This window comes from Pristis pectinata, chromosome 1 (genome assembly GCF_009764475.1).
Source record: "Pristis pectinata isolate sPriPec2 chromosome 1, sPriPec2.1.pri, whole genome shotgun sequence".
Taxonomy (NCBI): Eukaryota; Metazoa; Chordata; class Chondrichthyes; order Rhinopristiformes; family Pristidae; genus Pristis; species Pristis pectinata.
The window spans coordinates 143227983-143252949 of NC_067405.1; the positions used below are offsets into that span (position 1 = coordinate 143227983).

Below are 24967 nucleotides of genomic sequence, written 5' to 3' on the forward strand. Positions count from 1 at the left end.
TGAAGGCGAACCTGCAGCTAGTGTCCTCCGTCCTTGTGCTTCTTGGGGGTGGAAGTCATGGGTTTAGGACCTCAACACACCTTGGAGCACTTCAGAGTCATAATGAAGGAAACCTGGCAGCCAATCACCTCTCTCACATCCCCTTCCCAGTGGTGCTGCCACGTTCTCCAACCCTTAAACCTCTTCTGTTATTGTCACTGCAGCATTTCTTTTTGCACTACCTCAGATTACACTATGCTTTGCACCATTGTTGTTTTGTGCTCATTGCTGTATTTATTAATAACATGTACACCATCTACTCTGAGCTTCATGTGAGCAAGGAATTTCATTGCACTCTGGTGTCTTGATACAGGGTTTCTACCTGAAACATTGACAATTCCTGTCTTCCCCACGGATGCTGCTCGACCTGCTGAGTTCCTCCAGCAGATTGTTTGTTGCTCCAGATTCCAGTATCTGCCGTCTCATGTCCCCATGACAATAAACTAATCCAAATCTGAATTTACGAATAGCAAACTCCCACAAACAGGAATATGATAAAGTCCAGATCATTTGTTTTAATGGTGTTAATCAAGGGATGAACAAGAGCTAGAATGGAGGGAGAATTTCCCAGCTTTTTATACCAGATGGAGAGGTTTGGTGACAGGTACCTATTCCAGTGGAGAGACGAAGGCAATCAGGGCTGCCAAATGGGTTCAGAATCAGATTTACTGACATATATTGTGAAATTTGTTGTTTTGTGGCAGCAGTACAGTGCAAAGACAAAATTTCTATAAATTACAAAATAAATAAATAGTGCAAAAAATACTTGGGGTGTTTGTGTATCCAAAGAGCCATCCCTCACCATACCGTGGTAAAAGGAGGTTTTAGATGTCTGGGATTTGTCCTCAGAAAATTATAGAATATTGATGTAAAGTACCGTCTCAATAAAAGCTACTTGCTGGACTTGTCACACAAGATGTGCTCCTTTATAATTCTGCGACACCATATATTCACACCCAAAATATTGATGTAAACTGTGCATTGTAACCATTGAAATTGTATTTAATCAACTACTATAAACTTTGTATCTAAAAGATACGATTTATTTTGAGCTTGGAAATACTTTTCCACTGGGTCTTCCTGTGTTTGCTTGTCCTGTTACATCTAAAGGTGCAGACTCCAAGTGACTCAGAGTCACAGGATCCTGCACCAAAGGGCTCACCTACGGCAGCTTACAATAACTTCAGTCAAGGCTAGGATAAAGCTCAAGCATTCAAAGAACAGAAGTTATTCCCAGTACCCTGGCCAACATTTATCTCCCACCCAATGTCACACAAACCAGGTGTCATGGTCATTCACCGCAGTGCTGTTTGTGGGAGTTTTCTACCTACACATTGGCTTCAAAGTCCTGGAAAACTTGGATTCAAACCCCTTGTGAATAAAGGTGGTGATTTATTTCCAAGTCAGGATGGTGTGGAACCTGCAAGTGATCTTCCCGTGTACTGGTTGCCCTTGTCCTTCATTGGGTTGAACTCACTAGTACGCGAGGTGTTGTCATGGTAGCATGGGTGAGTAACTGCAGTGCACTTTGTGGATGGTACACACTGCAGCCACTGTGTGCTGGCGGTGGAGGAAATGGATGTTTACGGCGATGCACAGGGTATGGATGAAGTGGGCTGCTTTGTCCTGGATGGTGTTGAGCTTTCCAAGTGCTGCTGGAGCTGCACTCATCCAGGAAAGGAGACAGTAATCCATCACACCCCTGCACTGTGCCGTGTAGCTGGTGGAAAGGGCTTGGCCACACAGACACATGGAGTTTCCTGACAAGGTTTCTTCGACAGCACCTCCTATGACAGGGCATCCGATGGAAAGGAACACAAGCTCCTTTCTCAGTTAGAAACAATTTGGACTCGAGTATAATTGCCATTCCTTCAGCATTGCTGGGTCCAAATCCTGAAACTCCCTCCCCAGCATCACGGTGGGAGGACCTGCACCAGAAGACAGCAGTGGTTTAAGACGACAGCTCACCACCAGTGCAATAAATCCCAGCCTTGCCAGTGGAGCCCGCAGCACTATGAAATAATTTAAAATATACAAATAATTACTTCAGATGAACCAACTTTCCAAATTCTAAAGCAACACCTGAGTTAAAAATAGACCCACTGCTTCAGTGTGGGTGAAGTGTTCCAGTTAATCAGTAGCAGAATTACTGGCTGCTGTATCACACTGTGCTTCGTTCACTAATACTGCTGTGTGACGGGTGAGGAAAGATGGTCTCAGTTCCAAAGGGAGGACTCAGACCATTCATCCCGAGCATTGCACTAGGGACACTGACCACTACAAGAGAGCACATGCCAACAATGCAGCCAGCAGGATGGTGCTGCTTGCTGAACAAGTCAACGACATCCAGGTGATACACCTGCCTCTTATGTCTATCAGAGAGCAGCTCCCCTGGCTCAGAGTTCGAAGACAATTTGTAGACAGTCACACATCCCCAGAGTAGTACCGAAGGAGAGCTGCAATGTTGGAGGAGCTGTCTTTTAGATGAAGAGTTAAACCAAGCCTGATTTACTCTGACCTAAAATTTTTGATTCTGTAGTCCAGCTTGTTAAATCTAGATGGATCTTGGCCATTTTATGCCACATAATTCCCACCTTTGCCCAGTGCTGTTCTTTCCTTCGAGCTGAAGTGTTAAGTGGTACTGACCTGGTAAGTGGTTTTCCAGCACTGAAGCCAGCAGCATGTCTGTCTCCATCTGTAACAGGTAATGATAGGCTCGCTGAGGTATTGTAACATGTAATAATTCAAGACAACAGCATACCAAAGAGACAGATGTCAGCCAGGACTGAAATGGAGTCCCCCACCCTTCCTGAACAGGCGAGTTCCCAATGACGCAAGAAACAGGGACAAGGCAGCCCACCCTAAACATTCATTCCCTCCACCGCTGGCGCAGTGTGTACCATCTACAAAATGCACTGCAGTTACTCACCAGGGTTACTCCATAACAGCTCTTAAATGTGGGTCTAAGGCACAGAACTCCCAACAAACCTGGGGGCAACTTCACCACACGGACTGCAGTGGTGGAAGGAGACAGTTCACCAGCACCCTCTAGACGACATTGAACTACTGACCTAGCTCCACAGAAAGAATGCAGTAAACCCTTAACTTTCCGTTTCATGAATTCCCAGTCAAAACCTACTGGTATGACAATCCTCCACCTCATCCTATTGACTTTGTTCACCCTGATAGGGGGTGAATGAGACCTCTCAACTATATGGGTCTTCTGCTGATGAGGAAATCATTGAACACAAGGAGTTTGACCATCTCCAGACTACCCTCAGAGTTCTTCCTTTAAGTTGAGGAATTGAAAACTAGAGGAACTAGAGGACAGTTTTAAGGTTAGAGGTGAAAGGTGTAATAAGAACCAGAGAGGCAACTTTTCTACACATTCAATACACATATTTAAGAAGTACTGTATGTGGACAGGAATATGGATGACAAGAGTTTAAAAGGAATATGGGCCAAGTGCTGGAAAATGGGATTAGCTTGAAAATACATCTTGATCAGCATGGACATGTATGGGCCAAAGGGCCTTTTCCCATGCTGTACAACTCTGCAACCAAATGTAATATTTTTGTACAATGTGGCAAAAAAGTCCGCATCTCTGGACTGTTGAAGGCTGAGGAACAACCTGATAGATGTATATTATATTATGAGAGGCATAGAGAGGGTAGATGGTCAGTCTTTTGCTCACCATCCAGGTCATACCCTCTTCTCGTTGCTGCAATCAGGCAGGAGGTACAGGAGCCTGAAGACCCACACCTCAAGGTTCAACTTCAGGTTGGTTCAAGAATCTGGCAGCTTCTTCCCCACTGCCAGATTCTTGAATCAACCTGAAAAACCTTACCACCACCTACATTTATTTTCCTCTCTCTCTCAAATTGCACCAGCGTCAATATGTTTATTTTGTTCATTTCAGCTGGGAATGTTTTGAGACACTGGAGGTGCTACATAAATGAAACCCGCTGTTGCTTGCAGCATTGAGGGAGAGTACAGTCAACAAGTACAGCAAATCACTGGCACAACTCAGACCTGCCTGGTACAAGGCTGCCACCTGCTGTCCAGTTATATTCAGTGCAAGTCAAAGTTAAACCATCTCTGGGACCTGGACTCTGATTCCCCCCTCATTAGTAGTCCCAAGGTGGGCTGCATCAATGAATCTGACAGCCTTTCTAAAACGTACACCATTCCCATGCTCTGCTGGAGCTCACCCAAGACTCTGGTGCCAAGTCCCAACTAGTACCAAGCAGAGATCCCCCTCACACTCCTGCCCATTGGCTCTTGGTTGAGTAATCCCTCAATCTTCTACTGCCCATCCTCATTTCCAATCCTTCCATTACCTCCTCCAGCCCCATGACTTCAGTTCTAGCACCTGTTATTTCCATCACTCTACCACTGGTGGCCATGCCTTCAGCTTCCTGGGCTCCCAACCTCTGGAATCCCTTCCTAAACCTCTCTGCCACTGAAAATTTCAGGCAGTGACAGAAGTAGAAAGCTGACATCTCAATGTGCTGGTAACGAGCTTTCTGAGCTGTGCCTAGCCAATGATATCAGAGGCAATGGAGATAGGTGACGCCTGCTCCATACCTCACTGGTACATCAGCATTATTCCTGCACCACAGCTTAACCTTGGCAACTGGACAGCTGCTCAGAAAAAGCATTAAACACCACTTCTACCAACCACTGCAGCACCCACCTTCTCAGTGTGACACTCTCGAGCAACAAACTGGGAAACAGCCACATGAATGCACCAAAATGTTAACGGTTTCTCTTTCCACAGATGCTACCTGTCCTGGGAGCAGTCTTTCAAATGAGATGTCACAGAGGAATTGTCTGCCCTCTCAGGTCAACGGTGCCAAGAACAGGAGAGTTCTTTGTGTCTAGGGTGATTTTTTTTTACCCTCAGCCAGATGGATTATCCGGTCCTTAACATATAGCTGACTGGAGACACGAGACTGCAAATGCTGGAATCTGGAGCAAGAGAGAGAAAACAAACAAGATGCTGGAGGAACTCAACAGGTCAGGCAGCATCTGCGGAGGGAAATGGGCAGTTGACATTTTGGGTTATGAGAGCTTGCCGTGTGCAAGTTGACCTCAACGTTTCCTATTCTGCAATAACAACAAGTGTACTTGTTGGGCAGTAAACTACTTTAGGATGTCCTGCAATTCTGTCCAAATGCCAAATATTTCTTTTTATCTTAACCCCTCTATTGAACTCTGCTCCATCATCTTTGTTCGGTACACCTCTGCTGGACTGGGGCTTTCCCCACCCACATTACACAACAGTATTCTTCAGATTTTACATTCTCTCAGACACCTCCAGAAATTCCTGCACTTTAAACAAGTTCCAGTGCCGGCAAGCTGTCCCCAGAGCAGGCAACGTAACTGAGCAGAAGTAATAAAATAACACAGCACACAAAGGGGACAAAGCATCAAGTCTGTGTCCATTGCCAATTCCTTTTCAAATAGGAAGAGAAAATGCTGGAAACACTCAGCAGGTCAGGCAGCACCTGTGGAGAGAGAAACAGGTAACATTTCAGATGCAAGGACCTATGTCAGAACAGGGAGAAAACGAGTTGGGCTTCATTAGCAGAGAAGGTGAGGGAGGGATGGGTAGAAAAAAGGGAATATCTCTGATAGGGCAAGACCAGATGAGTTAATGTAGCAGATAGAAGCGCATTATACTTACACGTGTCAAGTAGCAGGACTGTGGGGTGGGACCAGCAGGTCAGACTATATTAACAGAAAAAGAAAAACTGAGCCAAAATGATGACAGGTAGAAATGACTGGCTTTGAATCAGATAGAAAGAGCAAGTTAAAGTTCTAAAATTAGATAGCATAGTGAAGGTTGACACTTGCCAGATGGAAAAAAAATGAGGTATTGACCCTCAGGCTTACGTAGGGCCTCCTTACAGTGCAGGGGGCCACAAGCAGAAAGGTCAGAGTGGGAGCTGGATGGTGAATTAATGCTGCGGTTTCCCAGTTCTGATGAAGGGTCCCAGACCTGAAACGTTAGCTGTTTCTCTCTCCACAGATGCTACCTGACCTGCCGAGTGTTTCCAGCATTTTCTGCTTTTAGAATCAAATTTACTATCACTGACTTATGTGAAATTTGTCGTCGTGCTGCTGCAAAACATCGCAAAGACATAAAAGTTACTATAAAATGCAAAAATAATTCCGTAATTTTATGTCTTGCACTGTACTGCTGCTGCAAAACAAACTCACATCATACAAGTCAGTGAGAATAAACCTGATTCTGATCTATTTGAGATTTCCAGCATCTGCAATTCACTGCGTCTCCATCGAATTTTTGACTTAATTTTTTTTGACTTTCACCTCATTTCTAATTCTCTGTGAATGTCATCAAGGAACTGCTTCCATCCCTTCTGGGGAACACATTCCAGATCACACTGTTTAAAAAAGTCATTTTCCTTTCAAATCTTTTGCAAACAATCTTGAACTTATCTGCGTCTCATCGTGGGAAAATCTGAAGTTCCCAAGTTGGCCTCATCGGCCACTTCAGAACCTGCAGAGCTGGTGTGGAAGCAAGTCATCTGTGATTCACAGGGAATGACGAAAAGTCCTCTGCTGTCTGAAGTTGGCTGTATTCCAGTCTGAAAGCAGCTAGCCACTGCCCTCTGCAGGTCCAAATCTAACTGCATGCCAGCCTGAAAGCACCGAGCCAGTGCCCTCTGCTGATTGGAAGGTGGGTTTGAGGGAATATAGAATGGGTTTTGAGGTGGGGTGGGGGAAAAGAAGGGGAGCAGAAGCAGTAAGTTTATGAACGAAACACTTTTAAAATGGCAATGGGATGATGAGGCAGTTAACATGGGACAATTAATATTTTCCAAGACTTCAATCAGAGAATTTTGGATCGTAAATCAAGGGGCAATGGATGAAGGCAGGTGACAATCGATTTAATTGCAAAACAGTGGAGATGCAACTCTTGTTCCTGTGTTAGGATGCTATGATTGACAGGGGATAAAATCGTGCCTCCTATATTCCTATTCAGCTGCTTTCTACATATTACATAGAAACAGAAAACCTACAGCACAATATGGGCCCTTTGGCCCACAAAGTTGTGCCAAACATGTCCCTACCTTAGAAATTACTAGACCTACCCATAGCCCTCTATTTTTCTAAGCTCCATGTACCTATTCAAAAGTCTCTTTCTTTCTTTTTCACTCTTTTTTATTAGTTTCCAAATTAATACAGATTAATATATAACATCGATGTTTGTACATGTAATACAAAGAGATCAGGAGAACAATCATGGCCTAGATAATCATAAAGAGTAGTAAAATATAAAAAAAATGTAGATCCCACCATCTCTTAGTAAATGAGTATAATATACAAGAAAGGAAAGAAAAATTTGTGTATATGGAAGGAAAAAAAATCCCCAAATCAATAAGAAAAATTATAAACAATATATCAAACCAAACTAAAAAAGAATTAAAAAAGACAAAAAATACTGGACTGAAATTTCTCAGTAGAAACAGAGCAATATTATGTCGTCAACTCCGTTCCTCTAAATTGAGAAGTTATTTAAAGGGGATCTATATCATGTGAAAATATTGAATAAATGGACTCCAAATATCTTCAAATTTAAGCGAAGGATCAACAGTACCACTCCTAATTTTTTCCAAGTTTAAACATGATATAGTTTGAGAGAACCATTGAAAAGTAGTAGGGGGTATTGGATCCTTCCATTTAAGCAAAATGGATCATTTGGCCATTTATGTAACAAAGGCAATCATACGGTTAGCGGAAGCAGATAAGTGGCCAGATTCCATCCTTGGTAATCCAAAAATTGCAGTGATAGGGTGAGGTTGTAAATCAATATTCAATACAGTTGAGATAACGTTAAAAATGTCTTTCCAATATTTTTCCAAAAGAGGACAGGACCAAAACATGTGTGTCAGAGAAGCCACATTCAATTTACATCTGTCACATATAGGATTTATATGGTGATAAAAACAGGCTAGCTTATCTTTTGACACATGGGTCCTGTGGACTACCTTAAATTGTATCAAAGAGTGTCTGGCACACATTGAAGACGTATTAACTAACTGAAGAATTTTCTTCCAAGTCTCTGTAGGTAAAGATGTCTGGAGTTCACTTTCCCATTCATTCTTAATTTTGTCCAGTGATTCTGGACGTATTTTCATAATTAAATCATAGATTATTGCTATCAAGCCCTTCTGATAAGGATTAAGACCTAAAATTTTTTCCGTAATTTCAGTTTTGTATGGTGTCAGAAAAGAGGGTATAGTAGCTTTTAAAAAATTTCTAATCTGCAAGTGTCGAAAGAAGTGTGATCTATACAAATTGTATTTGTTACACAGTTGTTCAAAACATGAAAAACAGTTATCAATGAATAAATCACGAAAACATACTATTCCCTTTTCCATATAGAAAAAGGTGAGTCAAAGGGCGGCACGGTAGTGTAGCGGTTAGCGCGACGCTATTATAGCACCAGCGATCGGGGTTCGACTCCCGTCGCTGTCTGTAAGGAGTTTGTACGTTCTCCCGTGTCTACGTGGGTTTCCTCCGGGTGCTCCGGTTTCCTCCCACATTCTAAAGACATATGGGTAGGTTAATTTGGGGGTTTAAAATGGGCGGCATGGACTCGTTGGGCCAGAAGGGCCTGTTACCATGCTGTAAATAAAATTTAAAAATTTATTTAAAAACTCTGGATGGTTGAAAGTAAAAATTAGATTGAATGGGACTTGAAAAGTTAAATTTATTCGATCTAAAAAATTTACGAAATTGAAACTGTATTCATATTGTATGTTTAACTATTGGGTCAGTCATATGTTTACTTAATTTGGTAAGTGCAAAAGGGAGCGAAGCTCCTAAAATAGAAACTAATGAAAATCCAAGTACTGATTGACTAAAGTCTCTAAAACAACGCTATCGTATCCACCTCCACCACCGTTGCCGGCAGCCCATTCCACGCATTCACCACTCTGAGTAAAAAACTTACCCCTGACATCTCCTCTGTACCTACTCCCCAACACCTTAAACCTGTGGCCTCATGGCAACCATTTCAGCCTTGGGAAAAAGCCTCTGACTATCCACACAATCAATGCCTCTTATCTTATACACATATTGTAACAAAAATGGGGGATATAATTAAAAAAGCAAGGGAAATTCACTGTAACAAGAATTTCAATGAACCAAGTTAGCTGAAAACCATTTTTCATAAGTAGAGGGAACGAGGGTCTCGACGATACATCAACTGTCCACTTCCCTCCACAGACACAGTTCTTCCAGCTCCAGATTCCAGCATCTGCAGCCTCTTGTGCCTCCAACCATTGGAAATAATCTACTAATAGAAGCAATGTGCATTTATATAGTGGCTCTTAGGATTTCAGAAGATCCCCCAGCATTTTAAACCTACCGAGTACAAATCAGAACCATCTGAATTCATCTGCACAACGTGGGTGTCCCTGAGAAGGTGATAAGGATCCACTCACTCGTCTGTGAAGGTCCTCATTTGGTGCTGTTGGGGAGGGAGTTCCAGGACTTAGACCCAGTGACATGAAGGACTGGCGATACATTTCCAGGTGTGAGAGACTCAAGAGGGGAACCTACAGGTGATGGTGCCGCTCTCATTGCCCCTCTAGTTGATTGAGTACTTCTCGATTTTAACTCTTGCAGCTCTGTACCTGCTTTTCACAACTAGTCCTCTGCGGCACAGAGAACGCAGAGCTCTCCTCCTCCACACCCAAGTGCATCATCTCCCTCCCTCAATGTGGATGCTTCTGACCCTTCCATCTGCGTGTACACAACTACTGCACAATACACAGCTACATTTAATGATGCTGCTCCTTGAGGTAATATATGGCTTATATTTTCACTTCCGAAGTATAGTCCTGACTGAGGCAGTAAACAGTTAACACACAGTTAAATTCCTCAGACAACTGAGCAATAAAGATGTGTTGTTGTTCCAAATTATGTGATCAGGGGCTAAATTGGAGACTTGAAGCTTTCTCAAGTAGAGCCACAGGAGCTGTATCCAGCTGAGTCATAGCCTCAGTCATACAGTACGAAAACAGGACACTCGACCCAACTCGCCCATGCCAACCAAGTTGCCCAACTAAGCTAGCCCCATAATCTCTAAGCCTTTCCTATCCAAATGCCTTTCAAATGTAGTAATTGCTGCCAAGTAAAGGCCTGAGTTATAGCAAGAGGTTGGGCAGGCTAGGACTTTATTCCTTGGAGTGCAGGAGATTGAGGCATGACCTTATAGAGGTGTACAAAATCATGAGGGTCATAGATGGGGTGAACACACACAGGTAACTAAAAACTAGAAGGCATAGGTTTACGTTGAGAGGTGAAAGATTTAAAAGAGACCCAAGGGGCAACTTCTTCACACAGAGGGTGGTGAGTATATGGACGAACTGCTGGAGGAAGTGGCTGAAGCAGGTACAATAACATTTAAAAGACATTTGGATAAGTACATGGATAGGAGGGGTTTAGAGGGATATGGGCCAAACGCAGGCAAATGAAACTAGCTTGGTGGGCACCATGATCAGCATGAATGAGTTGGGCTGAAGGGCCTGTTTCCATGATGTATTACTCTATGACTATTTGTACCCACCTCTACTACTTCCTCTGGCAGCTCGTTCCACATACCCACCACCCTGTGTGTGGAAACAATTGCCCCTCAGGTCCCTTATAAATCTTTCCCCTCTCACTTTAAACATATGCCCACTAGTTTTGGACTCCCTTATCTTGGGGGAAAAAGATTTTTGTTATTCACCTTATCTATGTCCCTCTACAAGGTCACCCTTTAGCCTCCTACACTCCAGGGAAAAAATTCCCAGCGTATCCAGGCTCTCCTTTATAACCCAAGCCCTCCAGTTCCGGTAACATCCTCGTAAGTCTTTTTTGCATCCTTACCAGTTTAATGACATCTTTCCTATAGTAGGGTGACCAGAACTGTACACAGTACTCCAGACGTGGCCTCCAAATCTTGTACAGTTGTAACATGCCATCCCAACTCGTACTCAATGCCCAGACTGACGAGAGGGCATAGGGCTCTAAATTCTCTACAGTGGGGGGTTGAACCCATGACTTTCAACTCAAAGACGAATGTCCACCACTGAGGCCCAGTGAAACTACGTTTTAACACCAACTTTCGATGAGATTGACAGTAAAATGCAGCACTTACCTTTGAAGGTTTGTATCCAAACATAGTCACCACAGCAACCTTAAGGTCCTCCCTGCTCAGATAACCTTTCTGCCCTGAATCGCACTCTCGGAAAACCTGGAGAAAGCAAATGTGATTCGTCACTGGGAGAAAATGGCCTTTTCCTTGCATTTCTTGTAATGTTTCAGGTAACTTCTGAAGATTCATTTGGATCAAGGATGAACCCAGTTCTACAATTCTACAGAAGTGTAGATACTTATGTATGGCATGATCTGTACGGATGACACGACAAACAAAAGGTTTTCACTGCATCTCGGTACGTGGCAATCTGTCACTTCTTTACCCACTCTCCCAACCTGTCCAAATCTTTCTGCAGACTCCCTGCGTCCGTGACACTACCTGTCCCTCCACCTATCTTGGTATCGTCTGCAAACTTGGCCACAATGCTGTCAGTTCCTTCATCCAGATCATTAATATACGAAGTGAAAAGTGGCAGTCCCAACACTGACCCCTGCGGAACATCAAGAGTCACCAGCAGCCATCCTGATAAGGACCCCTTTACCCCCACACTGACTTCTGCCAGTCAGCTAGTCCTCTATCCACATCAGTAGCTTGCCTCTAAACCAACCTGGGAAGGAGAACTTCGCAGCCATTGAACACTGCCCTGCCTCACTGTTAGCACAGTTCTCTCTCCATAGCCCTGCAACTAGTTTCTCTGTTACTTGTGCCCTCAATGCATACAGTTCCACTTTTTGACCCAGGATGTCACAGGGCTGATTTTGTTTTTGGAAACTGGCTATTAAAAAAAAGATTAGATTTTGAGCAAATGCATGCCCAAAGAAAGCCAACACATTAGTCAGAGTTATAGAACGCAGAAAAAGGCCCTTCAGCCCATCAGGTCCAGGCCAGCCTTCAGGCACTCAGTTTGACTAATCCTGTGCTAATTCCACTGCATTTTCCAGATTCTACCCCTCCCCTACTCAGGGCAAGTAACCTATAAACCCACACATCTTTGGGAATGTGGGAGGAAGATGGATCAGCAGTGGAATCCCATGCGGTCACAGGGAGAATGTGCAAACTCCACGCAGACAGTACCGGAGGTTAGGATTGAACCCAGGTCACTGGAGCTGTGAGGAGGCAGAACTATCAGCTGAGACACTGTGCTATTCCACAGCACTCCTTGAGTATGAGGAGACTTCTTCGAGCAACTTGCACGGCAGTGAGCAAGTGGATATTGTACAGGAAGGTGCAGTGAGAGGACGGGGAGGATAAGAAGCACCCACGCCAAGGGTTGAGGTAAATTGGAGGGAGGCGATACACAAGAGGTGTGGAGGGAAACTAGTCGTGAGAAGCAGATGCAGAGCAACAATCCACAGAGAAATATTATTTCAGTTTTTGGGAAATTGACCACCAAGATTTTATTTCCTTTCCCGTGAGGTGGGAGCTGTTATCCAGGTCTAGAAGTTGCCAGATCAGCCTCAAAGTCCCCATTTTAAAAGGTGGAAAGACTTCTAACAAAGTCAGTAAACAACCACATGTCTAGCTCACCACCATTTTGCTCACTCCCCCAGATTAAAAGGAAGAGCACCCTATCAGATGGTAGGTGTCACATCTCCCACAAAGGAAAATCTATGTTTAAGAGGCATTGAGGCAGACACTTAAATGGGCAAGGCACAGAAGGATATTATCCTAATGCAGGCAAATGGAATTACTGTCGATGGGCAAAAAGATTGGTATGGGTGCAGTTGGCTAAAGGGGCTGTACAACTCCATGACTTTATCTCCACAGATGCTGACAGACCCAATGAGCTGTCTTATTATAGCAGGATAGAAGCTGTCCTTGAACCTGGTGCTGTGTGCTTTCAGACTTTTGTATTGTTTGCCTGATGGGAGGGAGAGGAGAGAGAATATCCGGGGTGGGGGGGGGGGGAGGAGAGAGAATGTCCGGGGTGGGGGGGTGGGGGGGGGGGGGGGGGGATGAAGGAGAGGAGGAGAGAGAATGTCCAGGGTGGGAGGGGTCTTTGATTATGCTGGCTGCTTTATTGATGCAGCGAGAAGTGTAGACAGTCCATGGAGGGGAGGCTGATTTCCATGATGTGCTGGGCTGTGTCCACAACTCTCTGCAGTTTCTTGCAGTCATGGGCAGAGCAGTTGTCATACCAAGCAGTGATGCATCTGCACAGGATGTTTTCTATGGTGTCTTGATAAAAATTGGTGAGGGTCAAATGGGACATGCCAAATTTCTTCAGCATCCTGAGGAAGTAGAGGCACTGGTGAGCTTTCTTGGCCATGGCGTCTACATGGTTGGACTAGGACAGGCTATTGATGATGTTCACACCCAGGAACTTGAAGCTCTCGATTCTCGACCTCAGCATTATTTATGTAGACAGAAGTGTGTGCACTGCCCCCTTCCTGAAATCAATGACCAGCTCTTTTGTTTTGCTGACATTGAGGGAAAGGTCTTACAAGACATTTCAACCCTGGGTAAAAAAGATAACAGCTGTCTACGCCTCTCAGGATCTTATGAACCTCTATCTGATCTCCCCTCAACCTCTGCTGCTCCAGACAAAACCACCCAAGTTTGTCTAACTTCTCCATATAGACCTGGAAAACCCTAACACTACTTCCAACTATATTTCTTGCATTAGCGTTAAGTTTATTTTGTTTAATTTTGTTTGTGTAAATTAGGTATAATTTATTAATTTGAGCAGACATTTGTCATGTTTGAAGTGTACTCTGCTGCTACAAAAAGCTAACTTTCACAGCATTCATCCCCTGCGTATGCCTATGACAACAATAGACTTGAACCTACCACAGCACAATGGCTCTTCTCCGAGTCAGTAACTCGCCTCTCGTCCCAGGGCCTGGAGCCAGACTGTTGATACATGGTGGACATGCAGACTGCATCCAGTGAGGGTCTGCAAGTGTATCAGGCTGGCTGCCCCTCTCACTGACTTCTCACCTGCCCACTACACCACTGCACCCCCCCCCCAACTAACTGCTCACCTACCCACACCACTGCCCCCTCACCACCACCCTCACTCCCGCCCCCACTGCCCCCTCACTCCCCCACTACACCACCGTCCCCTCACCACCACCCCCTCACTCCCCCCACTACACTACCCCCTCACTGCTTCACTGTCCCCACCACCCCCACCCCTCACTCCTCCCCCCCACCGCTTCACTGTCCCCACCACCCTCACTCCCCTCCACCACCCCCACCCCTCACTCCCCTCCACCACCCCCAACCCCTCACCCCCCTCCACCACCCCCAACCCCTCACTCCTTCCCCTCACCCCCAACCCCTCACACCTTCCCCTCACCACCACCAACCCCTCACTCCCCCCCCCACCACCACCAACCCCTCACTCCTCCCCCCCACTGCTTCACTGTCCCCCCACTATCCCCTCACCACCACCCTCACTCCCCTCCACCACCCCCACCCCCTCCACCACCCCCACCCCCTCACTCCTTCCCCTCACCACCAACCCCTCACTCCTTCCCCTCACCACCAACCCCTCACTCCTCCCCCCCACTGCTTCACTGTCCCCTCCACTATCCCCTCACCACCACCCTCACTCCCCCCGCCCCTATCCCCTCACTCCCCCCACTCCACCACTGTCCCCTCACCACCCCCACTATCCCCACAGCACCAGCAGCACCGCCCGCCCTCACTCCCCCCCACTGTCCCCTCACCACCACTCTCACTCCCCCACCACCCTCACTCCTCCACTGTCCCCTCACCACCACCCTCACTCCCCCACCACCCTCACTCCCCCCTCACCACCCCCACTCCCCCCGTCCCCTCACCACCACCCTCACTCCCCCCACTGTCCCCTCACCACCACCCTCACTCCCCCACTCCCCCCACTGTCCCCTCACCACCCCCACTCCCCCGTCCCCTCACCACCACCCTCACTCCCCCCACTGTCCCCTCACCACCACCCTCACTCCCCCCACTCCCCCCACTGTCCCCTCACCACCCCCACTCCCCCCACTGTCCCCTCACCACCCCCACTCCCCCCGTCCCCTCACCACCCCCACTCCCCCCGTCCCCTCACCACCACCCTCACTCCCCCCACTGTCCCCTCACCACCACCCTCACTCCCCCCACTGTCCCCTCACCACCACCCTCACTCCCCCCACTGTCCCCTCACCCCCTCACTGTCCCCTCACCACCACCCTCACTCCCCCCACTGTCCCCTCACCACCACCCTCACTCCCCCCACTGTCCCCTCACCCCCTCACTGTCCCCTCACCACCACCCTCACTCCCCCCACTGTCCCCTCACCACCACCCTCACTCCCCCCACTGTCCCCTCACCCCCTCACTGTCCCCTCACCACCACCCTCACCCCCCCACTGTCCCCTCACCACCACCCTCACTCCCCCCACTGTCCCCTCACCACCACCCTCACTCCCCCCACTGTCCCCTCACCCCCTCACTGTCCCCTCACCACCACCCTCACCCCCCCACTGTCCCCTCACCACCACCCTCACTCCCCCACTGTCCCCTCACCCCCTCACTCCCCCCACTGTCCCCTCACCACCACCCTCACTCCCCCCACTGTCCCCTCACTCCCCCCACTGTCCCCTCACCACCACCCTCACTCCCCCCACCACCCTCACTCCCCCAGCAGCGGCCCCGCTTCCTTCCCTCAAGCCTCCCAACTGTTTGGGACTTTCTGCCTTTGTAACTTCCGCGCAACCACAAGCTAATCCTTCATTGGTCGAACATTCGCCTTCCACCGCTTTTCATCGGGCACGACGATTGGCCAAGAGCCTTAAAGGGGCTACATCGTCCTTAAAGGGCATGACTGAAGTGGAATTTCCCATTTGAAAATAAATGAGTTGTCCAAGGGCGGTGAAAGTTTGATGCAGCAAAGTTTGTTGAAGGCAATAGTCATTCAGCAGCATCAGCAAACAGATAGGAAACGTACTTTGCCATTAAAAGTCTAAAAGTGACAGCTTTTCTCTTTGATTTGAGCCCCCGGAACACTCTACGCAAAAGGTGCATTTCACTGTGTGTTTCGATGTACATGTGACTAATAAAGAAATCTGATCTTATGGAATCTGGGCTGAGTCTCCCGTGCAGTGCTGAGGGAATGCTGCACGGTCCAACCCCCATACATTATGACTGAGCGCAAATGTATTGGTTGGAACGGGGGATGATCCGAAAACTAAAATAAAAACCTGCAGATGCTTCAAAATCTTAAACTAAAAACAGAAAATGCTGGAAATATTCAGCAGGTCGGGCAGCATCTGTGGAGAAAGAAACCGAGTCAACATTTCTAGTTAATGGCCTCGCATTATAGAGCATTACAGCACAGTACAGGCCCTTCGGCCCACAATATTGTGCCAACATTTTATCCTGCTCTAATATTCATCTAACCCTTCCATCCCACATAGCCCTCTAGTTTTCTATCATTCATGTGCCTATTTAAGAGTCCCTTAAATGTTCCTGATGTATCTGCCCCCACCACTACTCCCTTTCTTGAACAAAGGAATATTTGCCATCCTCCAATCATCTGGCACTACCCCTGTGGCCAGTGAGGATGCAAAGATCATCATCAAAGGCGCAGCAATCTCTTCCCTCGCTTCCGGTAATGACCTTGGATATATCCCTTCTGGCCCCAGTGACTTATCTATCCTAATGTTTTTCAAAAGTTCCAGCACATCCTCTTTCCTCACATCGACGTGCCCTGGCATATCAGCCTGTCATACGCCATCCTAACTAACGTCAAGGTCTCTCTCTCTGGTGAGTACTGAAGCAGAGTATTCAATAGGGACCCCCCCCCCCCACTTCTTCCAACTCCAGGCACATTTCCTCTTTTATCCCTGATCAGTCCTACCCTCACTCTAGTCATCCTCCTATTCTTCACATACATGTAGAACACCTTGGGGTTTCCCTTAATCCTACTCGCCAAGGCCTTCTCATGCCCCCTTCTAGCTCTCCTAAACCCATTCTTAAGCTCCCTCCTGGCTACCTTGTCTATTCCTTGCTTTCTGAACCTCAGGTAAGCTTCCTTCTTCCTCTTGACAAGATATTCTATGTCTCTCGTCAACCACGGTTCCTTCACTCTACCATCCTTACCCTGCCTCAATGGGACAAACCTATCCAGAACGCTATGCAAGTACTCCCAAAAGAACTTCCACATTTCCATTGTGCACTTCCCCAAGAACATCTGTCTCCAATTTACGCTCCCAAGTTCCTGCCTAATTGCATCATAATTTCCCCCTCCCTCAATTAAATGCTTTCCCATATCATCTGCTCCTATCGCTCTCTAAGGCTACGGTAAAGGCCAAGGAGTTGTGGTCACTGTCTCCAAAATGCTCTCCTTAATTTCTTTTCTGATGAAAGGTAATCAATTTGAAACATTAGTTCCTTTTCTCTTTCCACACACGCTGCTTGACCTGTTTTGTGTATTTTCTGTATTTGGTACTGGGAGATGACTCTGCAGCAGGGAGTAATAGTTTTTAACTTTTCAAGGATCTGTATTTTTTAAAATTTAGCATCAATGCTTGCTGCATCTCAGAACATCAAAGTGTATTACAGCCAATGAATTGTCGCAAAGTCACCCATATAACATGGCGAACGCAAACAACAAGTTCTGCATAGCAAAATCACACAAACAGCATTGTGCAATTGAACATGTAATCAGTTTTTAGTGACATTGATAGAGAAATAAATATATGTTTCACCAGCTGTAACCAAAATATGCTTTGGGTATTTGGTATTGGTTTATTACTGTCACTTGTAACGAGAGACAGTGAAAAACTTGTCTTGCAAACCGATCGTACAGGTCAATTCATTACACAGTGCAGTTACATTGAGTTAGTACAGAGTGCATTGATGTAGTACAGGTAAAAACAGTAACAGTACAGAGTAAAGTGTCACAGCTACAGAGACCTTGCTGATGGAAACGCATTTTAGGTATAGAGCACCTTGTTCGAGGAGAATTAATCAAAATTGCCATTTTATTTTGACCGGGTTCAGTTGCAAATGGACTCTGAACGAGCTCAGGCTTAACGGGCAGCATGCGGGCGGCGGTAGGACCCGGGGCGGCGCATCGGACCGCAGATCCGGGCTGCCGGGTGTCATTGCAGCCGGTGGCTGCGAGCGGAGAGCCCGCACACTGGTGCCGTTTCATTGCTGCTGCGCCGTTCAACTAAACGCACTTCGGCACACTGAGCCCTCCGAGGAGGGCTGCACCGTCCCCTCCCCATGCACGGTAGCATGCACGGCTGCATTCCAAAGTTTGGAAGCGGTGCAGGGGACGCCGGCCGGTGTTGAGGACGGGAGCTGAGGTCCAGTGTCTGGAGAGACGGCCAGCAGCCTCTCTGAACCGCTCTATTATCTGGAGAGACAGCCAGCACCACTCTGAACCGCTCCATTGCACCTCTACATTCAGCAGAGAGTGCCTCAGACTGCATTGTTTCCTGCGGAAGAGCCTGAACAAGTGCACCCTGGCTTAGAGATTTTGAATTCGAGACAAAATAAAAACCATCCGTCCAGCCTGACCGTCCTCCTGCTCGGGAAACCAGATTCTTCCTCTTGGGCCTCCATGGGCCCCGTGTGACTTCGCACACCCTCCCCTCCTTTGTTGCACAGACTCGCTCCGCAAGTTAACACAGTTACAGACTGGGAAATCTACCGTGTGGCAGGTAGGTGAATGGACTGTTCAGCCGAGACTGAATTCTCTGCTGGAGCCTGCTCTACTGCTCCCATATCCTTTGGAGGCACCTCTAGCCCCTTGTCTGTGTTGACCAGAACTGTGCACGGTGCTCTGATAACTGGCGGTGATCTCCCGGGAGAAGTGGACTCAAGTGGTAAGAGAAGGGTCGTTTGGCATTAAGTTTGGCTCCTGGTCTATAGAGTTTTACAGCACGGAAACCCGCCCATCAGCACCCATTTACACGAGTCCTACATTAATCCCATTTTATTCTCACCAACTAGATTCAACCACTCACCTACACACCAGAGACAATTTACAGTGGCCAATTAATCTACTGACCCGCACGTCTTGGGAGGAGACAGGAGCACCCAGGGGAAACTCACACGGTCACAGGGAGAACGTGCAAACTCCACACAGACGGCACTGGAGGTCAGGATCGAACCTGGGTCTCTGGAGCTATGAGACAGTGGCTCTATTAACTGCACAACAGTGCCACACATATTTTAGCTCAGAGACGCTTTCCTACCCCAACCTTGTATCTCTTGATTTTCTTTTAATAGTCAAAAATCTATCAGTTTATGTCTTGAATGTACTCAGTAGTAAGATTAGTCACGTGTACATCGAAACACACAGTGAAATGCATCTTTTGCATAACGTGTTCTGGGGGCAGCCCACAAGTGTCACCAAGCTTCTGGCGCCAACATAGCATGCCCACAACTTCCTAACCCGTACGTCTTTAGAATGTGGGAGGAAACTGGAGCACCCAGAGGAAGCCCACGCAGTCACGGGGAGAACGTACAAACTCCTAGGGACTGAGCCGCCACAGCCCTCTTGAGTTGAGGATTGTAAATATTCACTGGGTGAAGAAATTCATTCTCATCTCTGAATAGCCATCTCCTTATTTTAAGACTCAGACCTCTGGTTGTAGATACCCCAGAGGTATCCCCATCAAAGCCTATGGGTCAGACTGTTGTGTGCTACAATGAGACCACGTCTGTGCCGTATGATTGCCACTGTAGAATTCCCCTCAGAATTCTGGGGCAAGATTTATCTCGTAACCATAAATGATTCAACAACTCTCATGCACTTGGTGTGTAGAACAGTACAGGGCAGAGGAGACATTTTGGCCAACTGTACCTGTTTAAGAAGTATCTAGATAAGCACTTGAATTGCCACAGTGCAGAAGGCTGGTAAATGGGATTAGTATGCATGGATACTTGATGGTTGGCATGGACATGGTGGGCCGAAGGGCCTGTTTCTGTGCTGTGTGGATCTTTAACTCTCGTTACTATTTGTAGAAGTTTGCAAGGCACATATTATCTGTTTTATTTCCCACACTACTGCAGTGACTACATTGCAAAGAATTTTTAAAAAAAAATATCAATGTCACGTGGCATTTATTGCTTATCCTAATTGTCTTTGAAACGAGGGCAGTCAAGAACCAATCACGTTACGCTGTGCCTGGAGTCACATGGAATTGGAATTAGTTTATTTTTGTCACATGTACAGTGAAAAACTTGTCTTGCATACTGTTCATACAGATCAATTCATTACACAGTGCATCAGGGTAGTACAAGGGAAAACAATAACAATGCAGAATAAAGTGTCACAGCTACAGAGTGCAGTGCAGGCAGACAATAAGGAGCAAAGTCATAACGAGGTAGATTGTGAGGTCAAAGTCCATCTTATCGTACATTTGAATAGTCTTATAGCAGCGGGATAGAGGCTGTCCTTCAGCCTGGTGGTATGTGCTTTCAGGTTTTTGTATCTTCTGCCCAACTGGAGAAGAAAGAATGTCCAGGGTGGGTGGGGTCTTTGATTATGTTGGCTGCTTCACCAGGGCAGCGAGAAGTGTAGACAGAGTCCACGGAGGGGGGGCTGTTTTCCATGATCTGCTGGGCTGTGTCCACAACTCTCTGCAGTTTCTTGCGGTCCTGGGCAGAGCAGTTGCCGTACCAAGCCGTGATGCATCCGGATAGGATGCTTTCTATGGTGCATCGATAAAAGTTGGTGAGGGCTGACAGGGACATGCCAAATTTCTTTAGCCTCTTGAGGAAGTAGAGGTGCTGGTGAGCTTCCTTGGCTGTGGTGGCTACATAGTTGGACCAGGACAGGCTATTGATGATGATCACTCCCAGGAACTTGAAGCTCTCAACCCTCTCAACCTCAGCACCGTTCATGTAGACAGGAGCATGTACACCGCTTCCCTTCCTGAAGTCGATGACCAGCTCCTTTGTTTTGCTGACATTGAGGGAAAGGTTGTTGTCATGACACCATGTCGCTAAGCTCTCTATCTCCTTCTTGTACCCCGAATCATCATTATTTGAGATAAGGCCCATTACGGTGGTATCACCTGCAAACTTGTAGATGGAGTTAGAGCAGAATCTGGCCACACAGTCATGAGTGTATAGGGAGTAGAGTAGGGGGCTGAGGACGCAGCCTTGTGGGGCAACAGTGTTGAGAATACATGTAGGCTGGGTCAGGTATAAATGGCAGATCTCCTTCCTCAAAGGGTGTTATTGAACCACAAGAGTTCATGAGATAATCTAGTAATTTCGTGGTCACATTTAATGATACTGCCTTGGCTTGGTGGTAGGAGACAGAGGGTTGTGGTGGAGGGTTGCTTTTTCAGATTGGTGGCCTGCGACCAGTGGTGTGCCACAGGGATTGGCGCTGGGTCCTCTGTTGTTTGTTACCTATGTCAATGATTTGGATGTGAATGTAGGTGACATAGTGAGTAAATTTGTAGATCATACTAAAATTGGTGGGATAGTGGCCAGTGGTTATCCAAGCTGACAACAGGATCGAGATAGACTCAATGGGCTGAATAGCCTCCTGTTGCTCTCTATTAACTCCATGGTTCTATGACTTATATGGGCAGACACGGTAGTGTATGGTTAGCGTAACGCTTTACAGCACCGGCGACCGGGGTTCAATTCTGACCGCTGTCTGTAAGGAGTTTGTATGTTCTCCCCGTGTCAGCATGCGTTTCCTCTGGGTGCTCCGGTTTCCTCCCACATTCCAAAGACGTACGGGTTAGGAAGTTGTGGGCATGCTATGTTGGTGCTGGAAGCGTGGCGACACTTGCGGGCTGCCCCCAGAACACGCTATGCAGAAGTTGCATTTCACTGTGTGTTTCGATGTACATGTGACTGATAAAGAAATCTTATCAACTGGGCCAGTGGGCTGAGGAATGGTAGATGGACTTTTAATTCAGATAAATGTAAGGTGTTGCGTTTTGGTAAGACAACCCAGGGCAGTAAATGGTAGGGCCCTGGGGAGTGCTATAGCACAGAGAGACCAAAGGGTGCAGGTACACAGTTTCTTAACAGTGACGACGCCGGTAGACAGGGCGGTGATAAAGACGTTTGGCACGTTGGCCTTCATCGGTCAGGATATTGAGTACAGGAGTTGGGACGTCATGTTACAGCTGTACAAGAGTTCAGCCACATTTGGAGTACTGCGTGCAGTCCTGGTCGCCCTGCTATAAGGAAGGATGTCACTAAACCGGAGAGGGGACAGACAAGATTTTTAAGAGGATGTTATTGTGACTGGAGGGTTTAGGTTATCAGGAGAGGCCAGATAGGCTCGGACTTTTTACCCTGGAGCGTAGGAAGCCGAGGGCTGCCCTTGTAGAGGGGTATAGGTAAAATAGTGAAAAGCAAAAGTCTTTTCCCCAGGGTCGGAGAGTCTAAAGCTAAGGGCATATGCTTAAAGTAAGAGGGGGCAGATTTAAAAAGAACCTGAGGGGCTACTTTTTCACACAGTCTATGGAACGAGCTGTCTGAGGGAGGGGTAGAAGCAGATACACTTAAAAGACATTTGGACAGGTACGTGGGTAGGAGAGGTTTGGAGGGATATGGGCCAAACTCAGGCAAATGGGACTAGCTCAGTTAGGCAGCTTGGATGGGCCAAGGGCCTGGTTCCATACTGTATAGCTTGATGACCCTGTCTGTTTTTTAAAAAAAATCTGGATTAAGTTAATTTAGTTTTCCAGTTGCTGTGGTGAGATTTGAATTTGCTCCAAATCATTTAGATTATTAATCCAGGGCTCTGGTGGATTACTAGTATGCTATGTTACGCTCTCTTGCCAAGCAATATCCAGCATTGGCTGTTGACAACAAACTCATTTTTATGTGCAGCTTTTAAGGTAAGATAAGATTTCTTTATTAGTCACATGTACATCGAAACACACAGTGAAATGCATCTTTTTGCGCAGTGTTCTGGGGGCAGCCCACAAGTGCCGCCATGTTTCCGGTGCCAACATAGCATGCCCGCAACTTCCTAACCTGTACGTCTTTGGATGTGGCAGGAAACCCACGCAGACACACGAGGAGAACGTACAAACTCCTTACAGACAGCGGCCGGAATTGAACCCCGGTCGCTGGCGCTGTAATAGCGTTACGCTAACCGCTACACTACCGTTCCATAGAAAGGTACTATGGCAATTCATGGGAACGTTGTCCAGACAGCTTGGGACGCCCTTGGGTGGGAGAGGGCGCTACCTCAATGCAAGCTCTTCTGTCTTTTTCTGTGAAAGGCCATGTCGAGAGACGCGAGTAGAACTGAGAGCCAGCACGGGAAGTGGACGGTGTCGAGCAGCGACGAGGAGGATACGGGGCCTGCCGGAGGGGCTCCCGGCCCACCAGCCCAGCCAATCAGGCGGGACGAGGTGTCTGATTCGGACGAAACGGTGATCGATGAAGGGGAGTTCGAGGCAGCGCACTGTGGCCGGGCCACGGCGGTCACTGGAAGCGACGAGCGAGCTCTTCATTCCAGCCAGTTTCCCGCTGGGTCGTCAACCCGGGACCCTGCGGGAAACCCTGTCAAAACTGAACCGTCGGACCCCGCGGGACGGCCCTCCCCCACAGCCAAACGGACAAGACCCTCGTCCGAGTTGGGCTGGGGGGTCTCCAGCAGCGACGAGGAACCCGAGGCCAAAGTGCCGGTGCAGCAGGTCAAGGAGGAGAGCCCTAGCCCGGTGCCGAAGAAACCGCGCCTGGGAGAACTGGAATACCACCGCCCCTTGGCAGCAGGGCGGGGAGCCGAAGTGGGGGCGGATGGTGGGATGCCGGATAAATGGGATGGGCTGGGGAAAGCCCAGCACTTCAGCTTTTATCTCACCAAAGTGTCTGGCATCTCGGCCAAGAACAATGCGTGTGGTCTTCACATAAAAGGTAAGTTCAAGTTAATTGTCACAGGAAAACATACACTGCGTATAAATGCTATAAAAATTAGCTTTTTGCAGCAGCACAGTACATTGCAAACATGATAAACATAAATTATATAAACTTAAATTAACATTAGATAAGATATCTTTATTAGTCACATGTATATCGAAATACACAGTGAAATACATCTTTTGCGTAGAGTGTTCTGGGGGCAGCCCGCAAGCGTCACCACGCTTCCGGCGCCAACATAGCATGCCCACAACTTCCTAACCCGTACGTGTTTGGAATGTGGGAGGAAACCGGAGCACCCGGAGGAAACCCACGCAGACACGGGGAGAACGTACAAACTCCTTACGGACAGCGGCGGGAATTGAACCCAGGTCGCTGGCGCTGTAAAGCGTTACACTAACTGCTACATAACTTGCACAACAAAATAAACGTGACATTAGCGTATGTTGAGGGAAATATAGTCTGAGGTAGAATTAGGGTTTCTCAGGTCAATTCAAGCGGGGAAGAAGCTGTTGTTGAACCTTGAGGTGTGGGTCTTCAGGCTCCTGTACCTCCTGCCTGATGGCAGCAATGAGAAGAGGGCATGGCCCAGATGGTGGGGGTCCCTGATGATGTAGGACCTGCCCGCAGCTTTGGTTCACCCTTAGGATCTGTGCCGCCTCTCGGCCTGAACTGCAGTTTGGTGGGTCACGTTCTTGTCTCTGAGTCAGGCAGTTGTAGGTTCAGGTCCTACACCAGAGATGTGCAGGAAAAAATCCCGTGCTGTACCGAGGGAATGCAGCACTGTCAGAGGTCTTTGGGTTGAGCTCTTAAGCTGAGTCTCTGTCTCTGTCTCTGTCTCTGTCTCTGTCTCTGTCTCTGTCTCTGTCTCTGTCGATCCCATTCCCAGTGAGAGAGAGAGAGAAAACAACTCTGT

General features: G+C 47.3%; 2 protein-coding genes across 6 annotated transcripts in view; one reads left to right on the top strand and one right to left on the bottom strand.

Annotated features, from left to right (window-relative positions):
• The window catches only part of efcab11 (EF-hand calcium binding domain 11), a 95301-nt gene extending 81099 nt beyond the window's left edge, over nt 1-14202 (bottom strand). For all 3 annotated transcript variants that reach the window (XM_052029742.1, XM_052029744.1, XM_052029743.1), the window contains exons 1-3: nt 14009-14202; nt 11219-11314; nt 2686-2734 (exon numbers count right to left, since the gene is read on the bottom strand). In XM_052029742.1, the coding sequence (XP_051885702.1) occupies nt 2686-2734; nt 11219-11314; nt 14009-14092 (229 nt within the window). In that variant the 5' untranslated portion in view covers nt 14093-14202. The remainder of the gene's footprint in view (nt 1-2685; nt 2735-11218; nt 11315-14008) is intronic.
• Nucleotides 14203-18274: 4072 nt separating this feature from the next.
• Nucleotides 18275-24967, top strand: part of tdp1 (tyrosyl-DNA phosphodiesterase 1) — a 102756-nt gene continuing 96063 nt past the window's right edge. Inside the window, exons 1-2 of one of the 3 annotated variants that reach the window (XM_052013487.1) lie at nt 18275-19025; nt 23412-24048. In XM_052013487.1, the coding sequence (XP_051869447.1) occupies nt 23415-24048 (634 nt within the window). In that variant the 5' untranslated portion in view covers nt 18275-19025; nt 23412-23414. The remainder of the gene's footprint in view (nt 19026-23411; nt 24049-24967) is intronic. The other 2 variants (XM_052013480.1, XM_052013495.1) reach the window with 2 other exon arrangements.